At 43.7% G+C, this 26,472-nt stretch overlaps 1 protein-coding gene across 2 annotated transcripts in view; it reads left to right on the top strand.

Moving 5' to 3' along the window:
* Positions 1–26,472, top strand: part of LOC124544832 (fatty acid-binding protein, muscle-like) — a 172,018-nt gene that overhangs the window by 39,996 nt on the left and 105,550 nt on the right. Inside the window, exon 1 of one of the 2 annotated variants that reach the window (XM_047123531.1) lies at positions 22,114–22,245. The exons of the other annotated variant lie outside the window; for it this stretch is intronic. Coding sequence (XP_046979487.1) covers positions 22,164–22,245 — 82 coding nt within the window. The 5' untranslated portion in view covers positions 22,114–22,163. Of the gene's footprint in view, positions 1–22,113; positions 22,246–26,472 lie in introns of those variants that run through there. 2 annotated transcript variants of the gene reach the window in all.

The following is a 26,472-nucleotide window of genomic DNA, read 5'->3' on the forward strand; positions in this document are numbered from 1 at the left end:
TTTCCGAAATTGGTAACAGTTACCAAAGGCTAAAAAGGCGGTGTATTTTCTACAGTCAGGGTGGAGTTCTATTTGCCAAAAACTTGCGCGCATATCAATCGTGGATAAAACTTTAATTCCATGGAAATGTTGAAGAAGTTCATCTAAATTTTGTGGGCGGTCAGTTTCAGGAATGATGATGTTATTTATCTGTCTGGAATCCAGAACCAGACGAATTGATCCATCCTTTTTAAGAACAACGTGTAATGGGCTAGTATAAGGACTGACTGCAGGCTCAATAATGCCCTGATCTAACATGTACTGAAGTTCATTCTTAACCTTGTCTCTGTAAGCCAAAGGAATAGCGTACGTTTTCCCGCGAAATGGTGTGTGTTCTTTCACTTTAAATAAATATTGTAAGCCTTGTATAGTTCCTGTGTGATGACTAAACACTGTAGCATGTGAAGTCAAAATGTGGTGCAGCTCTTCTCTTGCAACGTCATCTGGCACTTCAGCTTTCTTAACCTTTTCATTAATTAATTCTTCGCTATTAATTATATCATCCATCGCGTCCCTGTATCTATTGTCATTGTCATGAATAAACACATTGTCGTCATAATGCTCAACGAAAACATCAGAAGTAAGAAACCTTAAACATTTTGTATCTGACTCAGATCTTGTTAAACACTCGAAAAATTTTAAACATTTCGGCATTCCAGCAACAGTCAAATTTACACTTCCTTCTTTAAAGTTCAAAATTGCCTTATGTGCGTTAAGAAACTCCATACCTAATATAATTTGTGTACTGAGTAATGGAACAATAATAAAATTAGCAGAAAATTCGTATCCTTGACAAATGAAATTTAAATTGGTCTGTTGTTTGACCTCCACACTTTTTCCAGAAATCGCACCTCGAATTGTAGTTTTAGAAATAGGTAACACAGGACAAGCAATAGTTCTTACACATATACGAAAAACTGATTCACTAATGACATTCAATGGGCTCCCAGAATCTAATACTGCAGTGAACTTATTCTTACCCACACATACTTCAATAACAGGATGTAAAAATGCGTCTACATTATTTTCCTTTTCGTCTAATAAAATGTCTCTCATGTCTTCCAGGCGTACGTAGTGTAAAGTCGTAGTGTCATTACTTTCTGAGCCGTCTATATTGCTGCCAGAAGCCGAAGCTATAAGTCATTGTCGATTGTTTGCGTCACGTCTTTGATTATTCGCGTCATTTCGCGGATCAATTTCAACGATTTGCACTTGTCTCTCAGAAGTTCTGTCACGTGGAGGATGCCAATTAGGTCCCTCCTGTCTGCTAGATGCAAATTCTGGGTTGTGTCTGTTATTAAAATTTCTATTTTCCTGTCTGTCTGCATAACTACTTCTTGTATAATTTCGACTGTCACTTCTGAAATTATTGTTGTATCTACTACCCTGGTTATTTCTGTAGTAAGAATTTCTATTACTGTATGAATAATTTCTGTCCTGATGATACCGATTACTGTTTCCGTATGATTGATCATTCCGGTACGAATTACCGCTATTGTCTGTGTAATTTCTGTTAGAACGTCTGTTATTATCATAAGGCTGGTATCTGTTGTCCTGTCTGTTACGTCTGTCATTCTCAAAATTACCGCTATAACGTCCGTTCCGACCACTATCACTTTTCTCTGGAAATCTATTGTAAATACTGTTACTGAAAAAGTTACAAGAGGTCCCGTCGTCGTTGTCATACTCAAGTTCTTGCAACAAAGTCTTAAAAGTCTCAATATCGTCTTTACATCTTCCGGCCAAAGCAATTTGTCTTATGGATTGTGGCAGCTTAGTTAAACAAATGCGAATTAATTCAGTCGGGCTATAAGGGTTGGACAGGAACTGATTCTTTCGAATCATGTCTTCAAAGTACTCTGCCGGCGTGCGGAACTCAGACTGTTTAAAATTACGCTGCATAATAAGACTGTGTTTGACTCTGTCTTGTGTGTTTTCGGACCAGTATGCCGATAGAAATGCATGATAAAAATCATTTAGATTATTACAATCTCTAATGAGTGCACGCATCCGCGTCGCCGGTTCGTTTTCTAAATATCCACACATAAATTCCAGTTTGTGACTTAGTGGCCAATTTGGTGGAAGTGCGTACATAAATTGATCTAACCATGCACATGGATGTATGTCATTCTTAGAATTGCGGAAGATCTTAAATTTCCGGACAGTCAAAAAGTGTTTATAATCAAAGTTTTCGCCTCGTGGCGACAGAGACCTACCGCGTCTGTCCCAGTCCGAATGTCGATTATTGTAAAGTTCGCGCGCCTGGCGCTCTTTTGTTGCTTCTCGTAAATGAAATAAATTACTTTCTTCATACCCCTCTGCTATCTGTGATTCTAAGTTCCTGCTACTGTCCTTTCCTACTATTTCGCCTTCAATTTGTTTGACTTGCTTCCGTAATGCCTCAAATTCCTTTTTCACGCGTTCATTAAATTTTCCCTGATTTTCAACATGCTTATTTATGTTCTGATACTCTTCGGTTTCTGCAAATGGTAATGGAGCTGTATCATCCGAATCTCTGTCCCCATGTAAACTAAGATTTGTCAATCTATCTGAAATTTCCTCAACTCTTTCCGATAAGTCACCTATTTTTTCTTTCTGTTTATTTACGTCTTCCGTAAGTGTCGCGACTCGGGTTTCAGTATTGACACATTTGGTAGCTAACTGTTCATACTGTTGTGTTAGGTTATTTAATCTGTCATTTGGTACGGATTCCTCGATTCTCTCAAATATTTCTTCCTTATCCTTTGCACGTTGTAAATTTAACTCTGAAAATTTCTGTACTATCACGCGATCTCTTTCTTCCTGTTCTCTATCCTGTTCCCTTTGTCTGATTTCTACTGCAATTAATCTATTATTGTGAGCATTCAAAATTGGTTGCACTTCTTCTCTGATTTCTTTCTTTAATTCATCTTTCATATTTTTGAAACATGTTCCTATTCGTGAATCTATCCGAGTTTCCATTGTTCCCATCCGTGTTTCCATTGTTCCCATCTCAGTTCTAATTGTTCCAATCTCTGTTTTTAATTCAGATCGAAACTGCTCCATTATTCCCCTATCTGTTTTTATTTCAGATCCCAAAGTTTCCATTCGTGTTTCCATTGTTCCCATCCGTGTTACCATTGTTCCCATTTGTGATCCCAGATTTAATATTGCACCCATCAACTGCTCTATCTCTTCTGTCGTTAATCTCGTATTCTGTGAATTTTCTGATTGAGAAAAATTTTGAAATGGTTCCGGACTATTTTCCCGACTTATTACATTGTTTTCAACTCCATTATCCACCATACTGTTTTCCTCTGTTGGCGAGTTCGCCATGTCAACAATTTCGTTATTCTCACTATTCATCATTTTTGCCTTTTTCATTGATCGCGTAATCATTTACAAAATATACGAAAGATTCGTCACTGTACGAAAATCACACACAATGACTCCTTATCTCCAACAATACTATTCACACTAGATGTTTCCCTCAAACACGATCAATCGAACAATTGAAATAATTGCACTAAATTGTCAAACCCGTTGACAAGACAACAAATTTAATTCTGAAAAAAAAATACCATTAGAAGAATGACAATTACCAAATCTACACATGCAAAATAGACTACAATTACTAACTACAAATTACTACAACAGTACTACCATCTACTATTTTTACAATCAGAAGAATCCAAGGGACGATCCTAAGCAGCGGTCGCCACGTGCATGGGGGCTTAATTAAATAAGATTGGAAATATTTTTAGTAGCTGTTAGTCCGATTACGCAAGTCTCGTAATCGGTTGGCCCTGACTAGTATTATTACGCTATCTGACTGCAACAAACAATGTAAGAAAATTTTCGTAAACACAGTTAATTAATTAAGTCCCCAGCAACTATAAAACCTACAAAACCAATGAGCACAAGAGTAACTGTTCTGTATGTGGGAGTGTGACTCAACGTCCACATCTGGCACGGTTCTTTTCCAACAAGACAAGAATTTTAAAATACCAATTATACTGACGTGACAAAAGAAAATTAGAAAAACTATAATTACGCAAGAAAACCAGAATTCACTCTAATACAAGAACACAAGCCAGATGCTTTGTTGACTGAACCTGTAGTGACGCATTATTTCAGATACACAAATAATAAAAGAACATTGTAGTTTTTACCTTCATATATATTGACGAAATGCACTCATTACAATAACATCTGCTATCTCTCCCATCAAATAACTGCATAAAACATGGAACAACACTCTTTACTACAACATCTTACTCCGACTTCACAACAAGCAGTGCCCACTAGCACATCTCGGCACGAACTCTTAACACACACTGTCCTCTACGAACTCTCAACAAGCACTGTCTGCCATGAACTCTCAACAAGCACTGACTTCTACGATCTCTCAACAAGCACTGTGGAGGCGGCTTAATAGTACTCTTTGGCGCAATCTCTGGCGCAGTGGCACAGTGTAGCCACCTTTCAAGCTATGTCGAAGATATTCACGGTATACTCGTGAAATGGTCGTACGGGAAAATACCCACTTCAGCGCTACCTCGTAGACGCTGTGTCCCATCGGTCGTGCGCCGACTATAACACCACGTTCAAACTCACATAAATCTAGATAACCTGTCATTGTAACAGCAGTAACCGAGCTAACAATTGCGCCAGACACTTGATGTCGTATGTAAGCGTTGCCGATCGCAGCGCCGTATTATGCTTGTTTACGTATCTCTGTATTTGAATGCGCATGCCTCGACCAGTTTCTTCGGCTCTTCGGCGTATGTGTGGATATAATCACAACACCCCAGTACACCGTAAAAGATTTTCCGAAACGTTTCAGAAAAGATATTTGACAAAATTCATCTGCAGCATAATACAGGCGTAAGGAATGAGCACCCCTTTGTTTTCTACGTCGCTAAATGTAACACTCTGATGACCATGGCAGAGTATGCTGGCACAGATTATACAGTATTTTTACTGCTAGCAGGTTCGTGCAAATGACGTCTCGAGGATAAACGTTTGACTCCTTTCTACAGGGCCACTACAATCGCGTAGTACGTTATGGGAATTAGACACGTTAATTTAGTTACATGCTGGCAAGTTGTTTCTTCTACACTTCCCATTCTGATATCTCCTGTTAGTTTTGCTGTTTCCGATGGTGAAACACACGTTATGGGATAACATTTCTGAACCATTTACGAAGGTTCAACTACTACAAAAGCAATAAACTTACAGAGACGTCCCACACTGTATGACTACATCGCTAGTTACACGAAGAAAGAATGAAGGCACTTGAATAAGTATGGCAGAAGTAAGATATATCTTGGTCGAAAAATACCGTGTAACTCATGATCAGTCCTGACTTGTATTCCTTACAGTACGATTCCGTTTGCTAACAGCCACCCAAAGATCTGAGAAAGAACTTATATCGTTTACATGGCTGTCACCTGTCTGGGAATGCTCCTGATACAGATGTAGTACGGGTCGCAAAAACGAAATCGGTAGGGTCAGATGAGTCACCCTATATGATATTTTCTGAAGTTTGATTATAGTGGAGAAGGTAAAAATGACAGTAAGTTGTTATTATCAATCACATAAACTCGTTTAAAACAATTAAATTCAACTTGCTATAACGTACAGCTACACACTTTACGACAAGAGACGAACAGATCTACGAGATGGCTAGCAGCGAGGCTATAATGGAAGAGACGTTATACATGGCGACTGTGACAGGACACGAACCTCCAGTCTGCCACCATCTATGTTATATCTGGACGCAGTAGGCACACGTTACGTAGACACGACTAACATGCTATGAACTATTCAGACAATACCACTCGAATCACTGCCATTTCTCGGTGTTTGTAGCATTTAGTGCAGAAATGAATGAAGAAAGTGAACACACGAAGTTGTTGCACTGTATGTGAAACAAGTTTTATAAGATACGGAGCGCTACCCTGGTGCAGTTCTTCGTAGCTGGTCCCCCAGCAAGATGTGAGGAATGGTCAGGGTTTAAGGCTGCATTTACGATAGGTTCTCTAGAGATGGAGCACAAGCTCGCATTGTAGAAGGGCTGGGGAGACAATCGGACTTGTCGTTTTCAGAGGAAACGTCCCAGAATTGCAGGTATTAAACATATGGATTGTGTTCTTTCTCTTCAATATTCTCTCACCGGTGGCAGGGTCGACAAATTATAGCCAGTTACCCACAGACAGTTTGGCAGTTTTCATTCTATCAGGCGACACAAGTCGTGTCACCTAAACATTTATTTACCCTAAGGTTAGAAAGTAACACGTGCCATCTATCTGGGAGTCGTGTAACCTTATTTTGCACAACTGTGTACATATGTCTCAAGAAAGACATTCTGTTATATACAGCAGAAAATGTCTCCGTTGTGACATATTTTATTTCGTGAAAAGTGTTGGGTTTTTATTTTCTAGTCCAAAGTAGTCATTCAGTAGGAAGAATGGATGAAAGTAAAAAGAAGTCTTTATTCAGATATAGTTGGGTATGTAGTGCCCGTCTTCTCACAAAGTAACCAGGCCGTTCATTGTGCATTTGCACAGTAATAAAATTAAAACGCAGTTCCTTTTTCTAGCCTAGTTCAAATGGTTCAAATGGCTCTGAGCACTATGGGACTTAACATCTGAGATCATCAGTCCCCTAGAACTTAGCACTACTTAAACCTAACTAACCTAAGGACATCACACACATCCATGCCAGAGTCAGAATTCAAACCTGCGACCATAGCGGGCGCGCGGTTCCAGACTGAAGCGCCTAGAACCGCATGGGCACACCGGCCGGCTTTCTAGCCTGGCTCTTACACAATCGTTGTCATTTGTATCACACGATCAGCTGAGACTGGCGTTGTGACATTTTCAAGTGCTCCTGCTATCGCCGTAATCTTACATCAACAAGTGTGTGGGAATACAGCAACATACGTCCGTCATTTTAGTAAGTAATACGTAAAATGACAGACACATATTTCTATGCTACCACAAAGGTTAACGACATAATTTTACGTGATACCTACTGACATGAGGGACGCACATTACTGATCTCCCACACAGCGTTATGGTGTGCGGTTGCAGCGATGGCAGTAGCACCTGAAGATGGTGCAGCACCGATCTCAGCTGATATACGGGAACTGGACAAAAATATGGAAACACCAAAAACACAACGCATTGCCATACCTAATACGATGGAGGAAAACCGTTGGCATTCAAAACTGCTTTGAATGGTGTCGGAATGAGTAAGTGCAGATCCTATAAGGTTTCCACGGGAGTCTTATAACACTCTTCCTGCAAAACAGTAGCAAATTCAATGATGCAAGTGGATGGCGATAACTCACCTCCTTCTACAACGCAGACCACAAAGGCTCAATAATATTTATATCTGGTGGCTGTTGTGGCCATGGGAGATACGACAGTCTTGGACGTAAACTCAGCCAGAAGTTCGAAACCGTGTGTAACAACACTCATGCGATCAAATGACATCCTTCTATTGCTCCATCAGCCATGTTGTATGGCTTCGGGACAACGTTTTGCTGTTACGGGCATTTGCATCACTGATGTGTGGTTTTGGAATTCTAGCTAGCCCTGCAATTCCCAGGTTACGGAGTTCCCGTCGTGTTGTTTTGGTGCTGTCCGGGTTTTCGAGTGCGGCATTAAGTTCCACAGTGACTTTTGCAGATGTAGCCTTCTTATTTTTTGTCACAGTCTTCTTCAAGGACCGTATGTCACGATCATTCAACACACAATTTCGTCCGCGTTGTGATGTTTTCCCGTATTTGGTATATACCTTAGATACGGTGCCTCTTGAAACGCTAAACACTTGCGATCTTATACTATCAGTTACGGAAACAGCCACGATCCGAGCACCAACAATTTGCCAACGTTCGAATTCACATACAAGGGGATCATCAGACCTGTTGATCACGGATTTTGATGAGCCTTAGATGCATTGCAGAACCACCAGTCCTGAGTAACTGGCTAGCGGCGTTTCATGCGACGGACCATAGTTTCCAAGAAAACCGATGTTGAAGTTTCATGAGTAGCTTCTATACCCGTAACATTCATTGTCAGTCGACTGAGTGAACGTAGCGCAGCAGATAAGGATCAGGGCTACCACTCTCTCGATACTGGTTCAAATCCTGCCCAATTACTTTTTCTGTTTCCGTTTCATTGTACAGATTATCATTAAACAACATATGTCATTGACAATTTTTCCAAAATCATCCCATCCATATATAGTGTAGTTTGCCCACCCTGTGTTGTATATTTGTACAGACAGGTTAAAATTTTCACGAAAAATATTCAAAATGCTATGGAACTGCTAAAGGCTAATACGGAAGTCGCTTAGAGGTAAGATTCCATAAAAAATACATCTTTAATTCTGAATCAGTCTCGCTGCTTTCACAGGAATGATCAAAATACGTGTGGTTCACTTCGAAGTTGATCGAAGAAAGAACGGTCTTTTTGATTCTAGGAGAAGTGATTTTCCAGTATCGCTTCCGGAAAAATTCGTGTGCCCGGATGGGAATAACTTTCATTAAATGTGCGTTGTCCTCTACGAATTTGTGTTTCGGTTGCTTCTACGACGAATACTGTGCCATCCGGAATTCTGCTCTGTCACAGCAAGCGATGGAAGCTATAGCCAGTAATACCATCCTGTAATCTATGTTGTAACGAGCAGAATATACATTTGATGCAAGTTTGCTGTAATCATTGATGTGTTAATGAAAATACTACGGCGAAAGTGACTATTTTTGAATAACTTTGCACGTCGTATACTATTTAATGATACTCTGTACGACGAAATTGAAAACATTCCTAATACACACCAAACTCCGTGATTAACAGGTCTGATGGTCCGTTCATTAGCTTCGACACAATGCACTCACAGCTACACAGAACACTGTTCTGACCAGACTGATAGATGCAGTGTACTGCGGACATTACGCGGGCGCCATTCGTGGTGAAAATACGGCAGCGCAACCTGAAGGCTTGGATAGCTTTTGCATTTACAGTCAAGCAATGCGTTTCTTGCAGTGCTTTTTGTCCAGTCCTGTAAATGATAATGATTGTCGGACAGCTATGTTGGAAAATGGAATTGTCCTTCAATAAATTTGTGGCTGTCGCACGCGATAGGAATATTGGTAAAACTTCGTGACAAATTAAAGCCAGGGTAAGTGCTATACCTACTGAGCTATCCAGGCTGGACTCCATGGCTGTCCTCACTGCTCCACTTACACTAGTAACTCATCTGCTACCTCCCAGGCTTCACAGAAGTTTACCTGCATATCTTGCGGCACCAGCACTCGTGGAAGAAAGGATACTGTGGATACATAGCTCAGCCACAGTCTGGGGGATTGTTTGCAGAAAGAATTTCCACTCCGCAGCGACGTCAGCGATGGTTTAAAGCTACATGCCAGATTGAATTTGTGTCGGAAAAGGACTCCAACACTCCCAGAGTCAAGGTTGCAGCAGAACTTCTTTGAAATTAGCAAGGTAGGTGATGAAGTAATAGCAGAAGTAAAGCTGTGAGGATGGATCGTGAGTCATATTGGGATGGCTCAGTTGGTAGAACACTTCCCTGCAAAACGCAAAGATCCCATTTTCTGGTCCCTGGCTGGACGGTGTTTCAATCTTCCAGGAAGCTTCATATCGGCGCATAGTCCGCTCAAGAGTGAAAATTCATTCTGGAAGAAAGCTGTTATACCTTAGTAAAAATGGTCCAAATGGCTCAAAATGGCTCTGAGAACTATGGGACTCAACTGCTGAGGTCATTAGTCCCCTAGAACTTAGAACTAGTTAAACCTAACTAACCTAAGGACATCACAAACATCCATGCCCGAGGCAGGATTCGAACCTGCGACCGTAACGGCCTTGCGGTTCCAGACTGCAGCGCCTTTTAACCGCACGGCCACTTCGGCCGGCGGTCCAAATGGCTCTGAGCACTATGGGGACGTAACATCAGAGGTAATCAGTCCCCTAGAACTTATAACTACTTAAACCTAACTAACCTAAGGACATCGCATACACCCATGCCCGAGGCAGGATTCGAACCTGCAACCGTAGCGGTCGCGCGGTTCTGGACTGAAGCGCCTAGGACAGCTCGGCCACCGCGGCCGGCTATTCCTTAGTAAGAAAGCAACACTGTAAAAATGATATCGCTAATGACAGTCCTCCGTTCACGATCCGCTGTAATCTGAGTGCGATAAATCGCTGAGCAGCTATAATCATCTGTAGGTATCTCGAGCAGAAAGGCGCCGTACAAGAGATATCGTATCCTAGCAAACAGGCTGTGAAGTTGCTTATCTTGGCTCTTTGAACAGCCTGCAAGCAGCTCTCCTCCGCACGTAGCTTTCGTTAAAACTTTGGTACAGTTCCACTGTGTGAAACTCTTGTAGAATACCCATCACTGTAAAGCAGTTATTTATCGCTTTTATAATAGTTTATTCGCATTACGTGTATAGAGGATTTTATTTTCATCGTCGGATATGTGTTTCTTGCGGGAAAGTCTTCTCTGTGAACTTCTTATTATTATAATGGAATGCAATCATCTGGTTCTGACAATTTATTTGCATTTAGCATGAAAATGAAGTGAGACGAAGCGGCTACCCTATACACTTTAATAACTTTCAGATGTCTTGACCACACTTCTTATTTTTTCCAAAATCGTCTTCGCGTTTCGGCATTCCGTCATTTTTAAAGCTATGAACTACAATGTAAAACTGTTATCAACAGGTATCAAATATGTTACGTTTTCACTATTGATTAGAGACATACTATAGTGAGTAGAAAATGGTTGTTTCTAGTTTACCAAATGCTATTTCATAATATGAATCATAGAAAATTATCAAATGGATATACTGTATCTTGTCAAACTTTCTTAACGAAGAGGCAAGAGCAAACTGCTATTAGTGAACGAGATTGAAGACCAAGTGGACTGAACCGCTAGGCGGTGCTAGATACGCGCTACACGATCCATTTCTTTTCTCACATCTAAGCTTTCATCATTACATCGTATAAAACATTTCTCATCAGTAAAGAATTCATGAACATTCAATTCACTATATTATAAAAAAGGTATTTTTTTTAAGAAGACAATGTATAATAGCTTTGACGGGCCATAATGATACAATGAAAGAAGCCGCTGAGCGTCGCTATGGTACAACGAAGCGAATTGTCTGTTAACAAGCATAATTTTTAACTAATTACGGCGTTTAAAATTGTTGCGTCAATAAAAGTTGATAAATACCATTGTATATTATTTTACAAGATATTGGAATATCAGTCGAGGAATGCAGCAATTACTTCTGAAGGACAGGAAACTGTCCACGCATTGCCTAGTTGTGAACGAACAAATGCATCGTGTACGTACCATGTATCCTGCACCACCTAGCGGTTCAGTCCACTTGGTTTCAATGTTGTATCTTGACAGTAGTTGGCACTTGCCGCTTGGTTAAGAATGTTGACGAAATACAACGTTTCCATTTGACAACTTCCTGCGATTCACGTTATTACATAAATTCTTCATTTATGTTGCCATACTGTCCGTAGTTGCTTTACGATTCCTGAGGATTTTTTTGCTCCTTTGTTCGGAACACATTTTCTTGTAACTGTAACGACGGAACAAAAATACCCCCAGGAATCATTACATAACATTTGGTAAACTAAAACAACATGCTCTGTTCACTATACAATTTTTCTAACGAATCGTGCAAATGTAATATATTTCCTGTATTTTGGTACTAGTTTTCTATTGCATTTTATAGCCTTTGAAAACGACGGAATGTCGAAAGGCGGTTTTGGAAATAATCAAAAATGTGGTCAAGACACCTGAAAGTTATTAATGGTTAAGTTACTTTACTAAAATTTATCAGACGTATGTACGTGAAACTTGAGCTAAGGACTATCGTCTCAGTTGTACGACTAGATTCGTGATTTCCTGTCAGAAAGGTCACAGTTCGTAGTAGTTGACGGAAAGTCATCGATAAATAGTTTCTCAGTAGGTCCAGTCACATGTTATCCCAAACCTGGTATTCTTCTATTCGTAGACTCCATCTAAATTTATACATTTCTTAACTAGTAGTTCAGTATATGAAGTAATATGAAATATTTACAAATATGAAGTATTTACAAAAATATGCGATTGGATTCAATAATATTTAATAGTGAAACTTTGTACGCTCTACTGGATGCAGGTTGTTCAACAGAAACGGAAGTTCAAGTGTAAATTTTCACTCTGCAGTGGAGCGTGCGCTGATTTCAAGCTTTCTGGCAAATTAAAGGGGTGTACCGGGCCGAGACTCGACCTTGGGACTTCTGCCTTTGGCTGGAAAATGCTCTGCCTACTGAGCTATCCAGACGTGAATTACAACCTTCCTTCGCGGCTGTACTTCCGCTATCATCTTTTCTTCTACCTTCCAAACTTCACACAAGTTCTCTTGTATACCTTGCGCGATTACCGCTCTTGGAAGAAACAATAGTGAAGGAAAATGGCATAGCCATTGTCTAGGGTATTGTTTGTAGTGGCGTAAAACAGAATTGTCTGCGTTAGGCAAGGTTGTGGGTTTGCACCACAGGAATTCTCGCAACAGCGCTCATTCCGCTGCTGAGCGGAAATTCATTGTGGAACATTTCGCTAGGCTGTGGCAGTATCATTTCTTGAACTAGTGCTAGTCCAGCAAGATATGCAGGAGAACTTCTGTGAAGTTTGGAGGGTAGGAGAAGGCATGCTCGCGGAAGTACAGCTGTAAGGACGGGTCGTCAGTGGTGCTTGGATAGCTTATCATTGACATAAGCGTTCATTTTCTTGTAGTACACATGGAATTCTCACTTTAAGGGAGAACCTTAAATCCAATAGCAACTTTTAAAATTCTGCTGTTTAATGTCCCTAATTCAAATATAAAAGTGCTTCGAATAATAAATAACATAGCATAAAAAACAATTTATCATGTTTAACAAAATATTCATGTCGACACGGAATGTTCTCTGGTAACGTAGGCCTTTATATCATCATGTATATTATTATTATTTCTATTATTAATAATACGACATCGACAGGAAGTGCCAAATGGACAAGCAGGGATGACTAGAGAACAAATGTAAGCATTTAGAAACATGTGTAACTAGGGGCAAGATAGGTACTGCCTACATGAAAGTTAAAGAGACCGTTGGAGAAAAGAGAACGAGCTGTATAAATTTCAAGAGCTCAGATGGAAAACCCGTCCGAAGCAAAGAAGGGAATGCAGAAAGTTGGAAGGAGTATATAGAGGGTCTATACAAGGACGATGTACTTGAGCGGAATATTATGGAAATGGAAGAGGATTTAGATGAATATGGAATGGGAGATATGATACTGCGTGAAGAATTTGACACAGCACTGAAAAACCTAAGTCGAAACAAGGCCCCGGGAGTAGACAACATGCCATTAGAACTACTGATAGCCTTGGGAGAGACAGACATGACAAAACTCTTCCATATGGAGAGCAAGATGTATGAGACAGGGGAATACCCTCAGACTTAAAGAAGAATATGATAATTGCAATACCAAAGAAAAGCAGGCGATGACAGGTGTGAAAATTTCCAAAATATCAGTTTGATAAGACACGGTTGCAAAATACTTAGACGAATTCTTTACAGACGAATGAAAAAAACTGGTAGAAGACGACCTCGGGGAAGATCAATGAGATTCCGGAGAAGTATAGGAACACGCGAAACAATTCTCACCCTACGACTTATTTTAGAAGAAAGATTAAGGAAAGGCAAACCTACGTTTATAGCACGTATAAAGTTAGAGGAAGCTTTTGACGGCGTTGGCTGGAATATTCTATTTCAAATCCTGAATGTGGTACGATTGAAATACAAGGAGCGAAAAGCAACTTACAGCTTCTATAGAAACCACACGGCAGTTATAAGAATCGAGGGGCATAAAAGGGAAGCAGTGTTTAAGAAGAGAGTTAGACATGGTTGTAGCCTATCCCCGATGTTATTCAATCTGTATATTGATCAAGTACTAAAGGGAACAAAAGAAAACTTTGGAATACGAATTAAAATCCATGGTGAAGAAATAAAAGCTTTGAGGTTTGTCGACGACATTGTAATTATGTCAGAGACACCAAAGGACGTGGAAGAGTAATTGAACGGAATTGACAGTGTCTTGAAAGAAGGGTATAAAATGAACATCAACAAAAGCAGAACGAAGATAATGGAATGTAGTAGAATTAAATCAGGTGATGCTGAGGATATTAGATTAGAAAATGAGACACTTAAAGTAGTAAATGAGGTTTGCTATTTGGGGAGGAAAATAACTGATGATGGTCAAATTAGGGAGGGTATAAAATGTAGACTGACGATGACAAGGAAAGTGTTTCTGAAGAAGAGAAATTTGTTTACATCGAATATAGATTTAAGTGTCAGGATGTCTTTTCTGAAAGTATTTGCATGCAGTGTAGCCATGTATGGTTTTTCTGAAACTGTTTGTATGGAGTGTAGCCATATATGGAAGTGAAACATGAGCGGTAAACAGTTTAGAGAAGAAGAGAATATAAGGTATCGAAATGTGGTGCTACAGAAGAATACTGAAGATTAGATGGGTAGATCACGTAACTAATGAGGAGGTACTGAACAGAATTGGAGAGAATAGGAATTTTTGACGCAACTTGAATAGAAGAAGGGATGAGTTGATTGGACACGCTCAGAGGCATCAAGAGATCACCAATTTAGTAGTGACGGGCAGAGTGGAGGGTAAAAATCGTAGAGGAAGACCAAGAGATGAATACGCTAAGCAGATTGAGAAGGATGTAGGTTGCAGTAGTTTTTCGGAGAAGAAGAGGCTTGTACAGGATAGTGCGGCATGGAGAGCTGCATGAAACCATTCTCTGGACTGAAGACTACAACAACAACATTATCAGCACCTTGTTTAATGTAAACAATTTGCAGGAGATGCTGGTAATGGTTGAGATATGCATCAACTTTTGTAAAAACGTTATAATTTTTGTGTACAGTTCAGTAAACGATTTCGTTAAAAAAACGGTAGTGCAGGCGGTAGAGCACTAGCCTACAAAAGGCAAAAGACCCTAGATTCGAGTCCCGGTTCGGTATATAGTTTCAGTGTGCCAGGAAGTTTCATTAATGAAAGTGATATCGGGTGCGCACAGCGGAAACGCGCGTGAGGACGGAGTATGGATCTACGGAAAATAATAGCAGTCCTAGTACTGATGCTTAAGGAACAAGTGACGTTATGTTTTTTCAGTTCGCTTTTTTACGCCGTATTGATTAGAAACTGTTGGCAGTCGTTGAACTGAGATTAAACCATGCTAATCCGATAGTAGGAAATCCAAGTTTTTTTTGTCCTTTTTCCGTTTAGTACAGGCGCTGGAAAAAGACATGAAAACAATATGACAAATCTCAGCTGAACATAAGTGCAGATGGCAGCCAAGCCTCTTGGTTGCAATGTTGTATTTGACGACTGACGTCACCTGTGGAATGTCCTCAGTACGTTGCAAGAGTCGGTCGTGATCAGAGTAGAGTTGTGTGTAGTTGTGAGTGCACAATGACGGAGCTAAGTGAATTAGAACGTAAGCATATTGTTGGTTCTCATATGATGGATGCTTCCGTAAAGAAGATAGCTGAAATGTGTGGTGTATCTACAGGCACTGTATCGAATATTTATACGCCACACAGACGAAGCGAAAACAAGTCTTCCACCGTCAATACTCAGACGAAGTATGCTGTGTGATCGTGACAAGTGGTCATTGAAGAGGACTGTGGCGAAAAATATGGGGACGACAGCTGCAAAAGTTACTGCGGAACTGAAAGTCGCACTCGAGGACTTTGTCAGCACCAAAACAACACGAAAAGAGCCCCAGGAGCAGGCTATTGAAGGGAAAGCTGGAATTCCTAAACCACTAATGAGTGGCGCTAATGCCCGTGAGATGAGAACGTGATGCCGATGCCATAAAACCTGGACTCTGAAACAATGGTTGAAAGACATTTGCCTGTATTACTCTTGTTTCACACTGTTTCCAGCTTCTAGCCGAGCTTTCGTCCCAAGAGTAAAACGTGGCGGGGATTCGGCGATGATTTGGGCAGCATTATCGAGACATAAGTAAATGAGTTTTGCTATTTGGGAAACAAAATAACTGATGACTGTCGAAGTAGTGAGGATATAAAATGTAGACTGACTATGGGAAGGAAAGAGTATCTGAAGAAAAGAAATTTGTTAACATCGAGTATAGATTTAAGTGTCAGGAAACCTTTTCTGAAAGTATTTGTACGGAGTGTAGCCATGTATGCAAGTGAAACATGGACGATAATTGGTTTAGACAAGAAGAGGATAGAAGCTTTCGAAATGTGGTGCTACAGAAGAATGCTGAAGATTAGATGGGTAGATCACATAACTAATGAGGAGGTATTTAATAGAACTGCGTTCTGAGGCATCAAGGGAACACCGGTTTAGTATTGGAGGGAAGCGTAGAGTGTAAAAATCGTAGAGGGAGACCAAGCAGATTCAGAAGGATGTAGGTTGCAGTCGTTATTCGGACATGAAGGGGCTTGCACAGGATAGAGTAGCACGGAGAGCTGCATCAAAGCGGTCTCTGGAATGAAGACTACAACATCGTCACATTCCACGGGCCCCGTGGCTGTTCTGCAAAGTCACATTACTGCCAGGGTTTGTGTGACCATTTTGCTGATCAGGTGGAATGTGTTCCAAGACTGTAGTACCCCTGTTGAAGCATCCCCAACTCTCTTGTGGTTCCCTTTTTAGGTTCTCCACGTCGACGTCTGCTCGAAGATACGTATCGTCGGTAGGTTTTCCGACTTTACTTCCCGACGTGACAGCTACGACTCTCCGATGAGGTGCGAGCCTTGTGTTTTGCTATTTCTGCGAGTCTTGTAAATATCGCTTTTATTTAGTAATTTGCCCGGCTAAACCTCTCCCCTTTTATGATTAAAACAGCCTTCGCCACCTTTCGGAGGGAGTGGGGACGTCAAAGAGTCACAAAAGTTTATATTAAGGAGTCCGTAAAACACGTAAACGTTAACTTCAGTTAGAGTGTTAGTTAATGCCTACGCTTTCAGCTAGATGGTGCTGACTTACTGCTGAATAGCTTTGGTTCCGTAAAACCTTCACTGATTAGTACTAGGTAAATGAAATAAGTACAATACTCTTGTATTTCACTTTCACTCTATATTCAGGGATTAAGATGGTGATGGATAATGGTCTGTTTAAAAGGCTCCTAGCCTGGAGGAATCTGGATAGTCCGCAAATGCCGATGTGCACGCGCTCTGTGTCCAGTTTCGCCACTAATGGCACAAGACACTTTCAAAAGTCCACACGTTAATATCTGAATACCGGTACCTCTGAATTCACTCGTATCTGTAGATAATTTGAGTTTCTGTCATCTATATGTCCGTAAAGTTCAAATCTAGCCCTAAAGTCCTAAAATCCCCATAATACTCCGTTGCTACCAACAGTCAGAGATCGTACACTACATCACTTTTAATCGCCGTAATATTCTAACAGTTTATCGTGAATCTTAACACGATAAAGTCCAATCTAATTATTGTCTCGATGAGTGACACGGGTTCCCCGCCCTTTAACGAAACAATCAACGAAAAAAGGCGGCAATAATGACGATCAGGCCTTTTTATAGGCTTTTCTTCACAAGAGTTTAACGTCACTTCCTTCTCCATGACGGAGCTTCCTTAGCTTTGCTGTACTTAGACGTTAAACTACTTGCTGATATACTATAATTTTGATCTGCAATTACCGAACTCTGATTTTACGCCATTTTCCCCTCTAAAGATTCTGTTCTTAATTTTAAATTATTCTTTCTTTATCTTTTATCACTGTAAACTGAACCGAGGTGTTACACTGTGCACAAAGCTCGCACTGTACAGGACTAGTTTTGCGAATACGAGGGTAAATTGACGCATCTCCCCAGCCCACTACAGGCACTAGATCTGAGTATTATTGATCGTTGTGGTATAGTTTGGACAGAAGGGTACATGATCACTATCCACCTCCATGATCGTTAACTGAACTTGTTATTTTGCAGGGAGAGCGGTGTAAAACTCCCTTTAAAACTGCATTGGACCCGTATTTATCCATTCCGAGACGGAATGAAGCTGTTTTGGTTGCCATCAGGTTCCCTACTATTATTAGACGTGGTTGTGTGTTTCCGTATTTTTATCCGCCCCCTATACGTCGAAATCGAGGTTAAAGAAGACCTCACTGAGCAGTGATAGTGTCTCATGACATGGAATGCTGCATAGCTGAAGTTAAAACCCGATTAGTGGCTGGGTTAACACGGCGAGGTTCTGGTGGCTCTGAGTGGATGTGTACGTATTGGAACAGCCTGAACGTGACCTGGGCGTATGGCTGGGTTAACACAGCGAGGTTCTGGTGGCTCTGAATGGTGGTGTACGTATTGGAACAGCCCGAACGTGACCCGGATATATGGCTGGGTTAACACGGCGATGTTCTGGTGGCTCTGAATGGTGCTGTACGTCTTGGAACAGCCCGAACGCGACCCGGGCGTATGGCTGGGTTAACACGGCGAGATTCTGGTGGCTCTGAATGGTGGTGTACGTATTGGAACAGCCCGAACGTGACCTGGGCGTATGGCTGGGTTAACACGGCGAGGTTCTGGTGGCTCTGAATGGTGGTGTACGTATTGGAACAGCCCGAACGTGACCTGGGCGTATGGCTGGGTTAACACGGCGAGGTTCTGGTGGCTCTGAATGGTGGTGTACATATTGGAACAGCCCGAACGTGACCTGGGAGTATGGCTGGGTTAACACGGCGAGGTTCTGGTGGCTCTGAGTGGTGGTGTACGTATTGGAACAGCCCGAACGTGACCTGGGCATATGGCTGGGTTAACACGGTGAGGTTCTGGTGGCTCTGAATGGTGGTGTACGTATTGGAACAACCCGAACGAGACCCGGGCGTATGGCTGGGTTAACACAGCGAGGTTCTGGTGCCTCTGAATGGTGGTGTACGTATTGGAACAGCCCGAACGTGACCTGGGCGTATGGCTGGGTTAACACGGCGAGGTTCTGGTGGCTCTGAATGGTGGTGTACGTATTGGAACAGCCCGAACGTGACCCGGGTATATGGCTGGGTTAACACGGCGATGTTCTGGTGGCTCTGAATGGTGCTGTACGTCTTGGAACAGCCCGAACGCGACCCGGGCGTATGGCTGGGTTAACACGGCGAGGTTCAGGTGGCTCTGAATGGTGGTGTACGTATTGGAACAGCCCGAACGTGACCTGGGCGTATGGCTGGGTTAACACGGCGAGATTCTGGTGGCTCTGAATGGTGGTGTACGTATTGGAACAGCCCGAACGTGACCTGGGCGTATGGCTGGGTTAACACGGCGAGGTTCTGGTGGCTCTGAATGGTGGTGTACGTATTGGAACAGCCCGAACGTGACCCGGGTATATGGCTGGGTTAACACGGCGATGTTCTGGTGGCTCTGAATGGTGCTGTACGTCTTGGAACAGCCCGAACGCGACCCGGGCGTATGGCTGGGTTAACACGGCGAGGTTCTGGTGGCTCTGAATGGTGGTGTATGTATTGGAACAGCCTGAACGTGACCTGGGCGTATGGCTGGGTTAACACGGCGAGGTTCTGGTGGCTCTGAATGGTGGTGTACGTATTGGAACAGCCCGAACGTGACCTGGGCGTATGGCTGGGTTAACACGGCGAGGTTCTGGTGGCTCTGAATGGTGGTGTACGTATTGGAACAGCCCGAACGTGACCTGGGCGTATGGCTGGGTTAACACGGCGAGGTTCTGGTGGCTCTGAATGGTGGTGTACGTATTGGAACAGCCCGAACGTGACCTGGGCGTATGGCTGGGTTAACACGGCGAGCTTCTGGTGGCTCTGAATGGTGGTGTACGTATTGGAACAGCCCGAACGTGACCTGGGCGTATGGCTGGGTTAACACGGCGAGGTTCTGGTGGCTCTGAATGGTGGTGTACGTATTGGAACAGCCCGAACGTGACCTGGGCGTATGGCTGGGTTAACACGGCGAGGTTCTGGTGGCTCTGAATGGTGGTGTACGTATTGGAACAGCCCGAACGTGACCTGGGCGTATGGCTGGGTTAACACGGCGAGCTTCTGGTGGCTCTGAATGGTGGTGTACGTATTGGAACAGCCCGAACGTGACCTGGGCGTATGGCTGGGTTAACACGGCGAGGTTCTGGTGGCTCTGAATGGTGGTGTACGTATTGGAACAGCCCGAACGTGACCTGGGCGTATGGCTGGGTTAACACGGCGAGGTTCTGGTGGCTCTGAATGGTGGTGTACGTATTGGAACAGCCCGAACGTGACCTGGGCGTATGGCTGGGTTAACACGGCGAGGTTCTGGTGGCTCTGAATGGTGGTGTACGTATTGGAACAGCCCGAACGAGACCTGGGCGTATGGCTGGGTTAACACGGCGAGCTTCTGGTGGCTCTGAATGGTGGTGTACGTATTGGAACAGCCCGAACATGACCCGGGCGTATGGCTGGGTTAACACGGCGAGGTTCTGGTGGCTCTGAATGGTGGTGTACGTATTGGAACAGCCCGAACGTGACCTTGGCGTATGGCTGGGTTAACACGGCGAGGTTCTGGTGGCTCTGAATGGTGCTGTACGTCTTGGAACAGCCCGAACGCGACCCGGGCGTATGGCTGGGTTAACACGGCGAGGTTCTGGTGGCTCTGAATGGTGGTGTACGTATTGGAACAGCCCGAACGTGACCTGGGCGTATGGCTGGGTTAACACGGCGAGCTTCTGGTGGCTCTGAATGGTGGTGTACGTATTGGAACAGCCCGAACGTGACCTGGGCGTATGGCTGGGTTAACACGGCGAGGTTCTGGTGGCTCTGAATGGTGGTGTACGTATTGGAACAGCCCGAACGTGACCTGGGCGTATGGCTGGGTTAACACGGCGAGGTTCTGGTGGCTCTGAATGGTGGTGTACGTATTGGAACAGCCCGAACGTGACCTGGGCGTATGGCTGGGTTAACACGGCGAGCTTCTGGTGGCTCTGAATGGTGGTGTACGTATTGGAACAGCCCGAACGTGACCTGGGCGTATGGCTGGGTTAACACGGCGAGGTTCTGGTGGCTCTGAATGGTGGTGTACGTATTGGAACAGCCCGAACGTGACCTGGGCGTATGGCTGGGTTAACACGGCGAGGTTCTGGTGGCTCTGAATGGTGGTGTACGTATTGGAACAGCCCGAACGTGACCTGGGCGTATGGCTGGGTTAACACGGCGAGGTTCTGGTGGCTCTGAATGGTGGTGTACGTATTGGAACAGCCCGAACGAGACCTGGGCGTATGGCTGGGTTAACACGGCGAGCTTCTGGTGGCTCTGAATGGTGGTGTACGTATTGGAACAGCCCGAACATGACCCGGGCGTATGGCTGGGTTAACACGGCGAGGTTCTGGTGGCTCTGAATGGTGGTGTACGTATTGGAACAGCCCGAACGTGACCTTGGCGTATGGCTGGGTTAACACGGCGAGGTTCTGGTGGCTCTGAATGGTGCTGTACGTCTTGGAACAGCCCGAACGCGACCCGGGCGTATGGCTGGGTTAACACGGCGAGGTTCTGGTGGCTCTGAATGGTGGTGTACGTATTGGAACAGCCCGAACGTGACCTGGGCGTATGGCTGGGTTAACACGGCGAGGTTCTGGTGGCTCTGAATGGTGGTGTACGTATTGGAACAGCCCGAACGTGACCTGGGCGTATGGCTGGGTTAACACGGCGAGGTTCTGGTGGCTCTGAATGGTGGTGTACGTATTGGAACAGCCCGAACGTGACCCGGGCGTGCAGTGTGCGGGCAGCGAGGGAGCGCCAAAGTATTGGCGCGCCCGGCCGCGTCGGCCGCCTGTTGTGCGGTCCCCGGCTGCGTCCCGGCCCAGCCTGGCGCCGCGCAGCGCGGCATAGCGCAGAACCACGCCACCGGCTCGCGCGCCCCCATTGGCCGGCGCGCGGCGCACCCTCCACCCTCCGCCCTCCGCCCTCCCAGCCAAGGGGCGCCAGGGGGCGTCTGGGCCGGCCAGCCCGGCTGCACGCAGTCTGCCGCTAGGCGTCGCCAAGGTTGCCAACGGATTAGCGAACTCACCGAGTCTGCGATGGCCGAGCTGGACGCTATCCTGGGAAAGAGGTACAAGCTCTCCTCCAGCGAGAACTTCGATGCCGTCATGAAGCAGCTGGGTAAGTCCCGACTGCTGCCCGCGCCGCTCTAGTATTCGCGATAAGTATTTGCTGTTCGGGACACACCCTCCGCCGCCAGCCACGTCCCCTGTTAGCGCAACTTTGTGGCTCTATTCGAGGTTCCTAGCAAATAGAATGGAGGCTTGCTAACAACTTCTTTTCCCCCGGACCCTTCGCGACTGGGACAGGCCAGGGGGCAAGTGACAGTGGTACAGAAACTACCCTCAACCACACACCGTAAGATGGCCTACGGAGTATTGTTTTACTTCCAGACGAATCTTCATTCCCCAATCCAGGGCGAAGTATATAAATGACGTCAATAATTTGACATTTTCAGTAGACGCGTCCGTAACAGAGCGAGTTGGCTCGACGACGATCCAAGTTCTGACTGCGGCGCCACCGTGGAATTTTCCTCGGTGAGAAGTCTGAAATTGAATGCACTCACCTTCAAGGTCGGAGGTGAAAAACTGGTTCGTCAAATTCCGGTTGCTGTTTCGAGAGCCGACATTATGGCCGGAAGGTTGATGTGCTTGTCCCACGTCCCAGCAGTACTGCCAGGCAGGCAAGTAGGTTTCGGTTCTGGGGAGGGGTGAAGAACGGGGAAGGGAGTCCAGGTTCTTGGTCCCCATCTCACCCTTCTCCCCCCCGTCCCCCAATACAACTTTCCGTCCTGCCGCTGTGCCCGAGAGGTTCTAGGCGCTTCAGTTCGAATCCTGCCTCGGGCATGGATGTGCGTGATGCCCTTAGGTTAGTTAGGCTTAAGTAGTTCTAAGTTCTAGGGGACTGATGACCTCAGATGTTAAGTCCCATTTGAGGAACTTCCCGCCACCCTCACCTTAAATGAGCCACAGATACGTAAGATTTTAAAAATAAGAGCAATATGTTCTTCTTCTTCCCCTGCCGTGAAGGCCTTCTATGAAACACGTTCCGGTTTAGTACTTAATCCTTTGTTGTTCTTTCCTTTTTTCCCCGTATTCCTTCACTCACTACGTTTCTTTTTCCTGTCTTCAGACTGCTTTATGCCAGTTCTGTTTTCCATCCTGCCTTTGAATCCTTCCAATATCAAAACGTTTTCCCTAAGAATTTCCCTTTCCAATACTTCTTCTCTTACGTAATTCCTTTACAAGTCTTTCCTGACCCTTGACTTCTGGTGATCTTTCTCTAAGATATTTCAAGATATGTCTAGCGAGTCTACTGTCAGCCACTTTGTATATATGTCCAGAAAATAGTAATCTCCTCTGTTTGATTGTTTCTTATATATTTCTATGTTCTGATAAGATTATCGTTGCTTCATGATTTTGAAGGTGCTGCATTTTTCTAAGAACCAAATTTCCTTCATATAATTCTTCTTTCCAATGTTTCAAATTATGAGTGTAAGGTGTAATACTAGCCATTCGCAACCACCAGACGTTCTGGCTTCACTACTATGTCTAGACCTTTATTTTAGGCTTTTTGTACAAGCCCTTTTTGCTGTAGATATTCTTAGTTATTCTATACTCTTTTTCAACTTTGTGTATCTTTTCTTCTAAACCAGATCTTTCTGACCCATCTTCTTGAATGGTCTCTCCCAAATGTTTGAATTTTTTTTTTTACTTTTTCATTTTCCCTCATATCTGTTTTTACATATTTGCGGCACTTTTTATATTGGTCATAAATTTTTGTGTCTTTGCAGAGATTCTTAATCCTGTCATGTTAGCTATCTTTTCCCGAATGTCGAGAGAGGTGGCGCAGTGGTTAGCACACGGGACCAGATTTAGGCTTTCCATGGTTTCCCCACTCTAGGCAATTGTCGGAATGATTCCTTTGAAAGGGTATAGTCGATTTCCTTACCCATCCTTGATACGTTCCGAGTTTGTGCTCCGTCTCTAATGACCTCAGTGTGGACGAGACTTCAAAAAATAACCTTCCTTCTGGATCACGTGGTCCCGGGTTCGATTCCCGGCCGGATTGGGGATTTTGCTCTGCCCGGGGACTAGGTGTTTGTGTTGTCCTTATCATTTCCTCCTCCTCATCATCATCATTCGTGACAGTGGCTAGACTGGACTGAGTAAAAAACTGGACTGTGCCAAAAACTGGGACTTTGCACGGGCGATGGTGACCACGCAGTGGAGCGCCCCACAGAGCAAACATCATCATCATTAATAATCTTCCTTCGTTTCTGCCTACATCTCGAACACTGACTTAGATTGCGGCATCTGTCAGACTTCCAGAAATTATAGCAAAATCACCCGCAAATGCGAGACAATTGATTGCAACACCATTGTTCTTTCATCCTGTCACGAGTAGGGACATTTTGGATTGTTTCCGGTTTTACATTCTAAATTTTTACAATTTTCTCCTTGACCTAGTGAAAACAATCGGAAATAAAAATATATTATTTTTATTGTATTAAATGTTTCACGAGTTTATAACTTGTTTACACCAGTGTCCAATACATCGCTTCGTAATACCTTTCAAGAAACTGCAATTCAAAAAGAAACATCATCCGAAGAAAATTTGTCCAAAAAATTTGAGAAGTATCCGTGTCGCGCAATTCTTTTATGAATTCTAATGGCAACAAAGTCTCGTAACTTCGACAACTTTGTCGTAATTTACGCGGTGAAAAATCGGTGTGTACACTGATCATTATCAGTATTTCACTTGCAGTGAGCTGTAAAATTGCGAGGATAGGTGTGCAGACAACAGCTATGAAAGTATTGTGATCTCTCTGTCGTTGCCACCTACAGGAGGTGGACAAAAATATAGAAATATAAAAAACACAACACATTACCATGCCTAATACTGTGCAGGAGAACCGTTTCCATTCAAAACAGCTTTCATTCATCCCGAAAAGGAATACGTACAGATCCTGTGTGATTTCCAACGCCATTTTATGTCATTGTTCCTGGAAAACAGCGGCAATTTCAAGTAACCATGCTGGACGTTTGTAGTTATCACTCACCCTCCTCATCAAAGCAGACCACAAAGGCTCAATATCATTGGGATATTGTGAGTGTGTTGGGCAAGGGAGATGCGACGATCCATCCACGTTCACACAAACTAATTCTGGGCGATGCAAACTGTGTGAACAGGGGCACTCTCGTCTTGGTACACAACACCACCGCTGGAGAAGAAACATTGTACCAAGGTATCGGCCTGACCACCCAAAATGATCATTTAATCCTTGGTACGAATTGGAGGTTTCAGAGTAACCATGGGGGCATTGGAATACCACAATATGATTGCCCAAATCATCACCGAACCTCCACCATGTTTCACTCTTCGGACGTAAACTCGGACAGAATTTGGAAAAAGTGTGAAACGAGACTCGTCCGACCAAATGACGTTCTTCCATTGCTCTGTGGTCCAGGTTTTATGTTTTTCATGTTGAAAGCATTTACATCACTAATGAGTGGTTTGAAATTCCCTGCTTATGGAGATCCCTTCGTATCGGTTTGGTGCAGGTAGAGTTCACGAGTGCAACATTCAGTTCAGCATTGACTTTTGCAGCTGTCGTCCTGGTATTTTTCGTCACAATTCTCTTCAGTGACCGTCTGTTACGATCACTTGACACACATTTTCGTCCGAGTTGTGACTTAGCGGATGTTTTTCCGCTTTCCCTTTGCGCGGTATAGATCTTCGATACGGTTATTTCTTACAACACCAAACACTTCGTCTTCCTTGGTTATGGAAGCATCCACCACATAAGCAGCAACAATTTGCCCACTTTCGAATTTAGTTAGGTCCGACATAATGCTCTCACAACTACAGGGAACACTATTCTCAATATGACTGAACACTTAGACCATATTGAGGACACTGCGTTCGTGCATTCGTGATCAAATACATCAACGCAGCCTACAGGCTTAGCTAGGATTTGCAGCCGGCCGCTGTGGCAGAGCGGTTCTAGGCGCTTCAGTCTGGAACCGCGTGGCTGCTACAGTCGCAGGTTCGAATCCTGCATCGGGCATGGATATGTGTGATGTCCTTAGGTTAGTTAGGTTTAAGGAGTTCTAAGTCTAGGGGACTGATGACCTCAGATGTTAAGTCCATAAAGCTTAGAGCCATTTGAACCATTTTTTTAGGATTTGCATTTACGTTCGAACATGTATTTCTTGTGGTGCTCCATTTTTTTGTCCAACCCCGGTACGTTCGGGAAAGTGAATGTTTCCGTAAGTTTTCCTCAGTGGGGCTTATTTCCCGTCCTGTCTTGGTTTCCCTCGACTTCTGTTTTTCCCCTGTTCCACC

Source organism: Schistocerca americana, chromosome 8, assembly GCF_021461395.2.
Source record: "Schistocerca americana isolate TAMUIC-IGC-003095 chromosome 8, iqSchAmer2.1, whole genome shotgun sequence".
Lineage (NCBI taxonomy): Eukaryota > Metazoa > Arthropoda > Insecta > Orthoptera > Acrididae > Schistocerca > Schistocerca americana.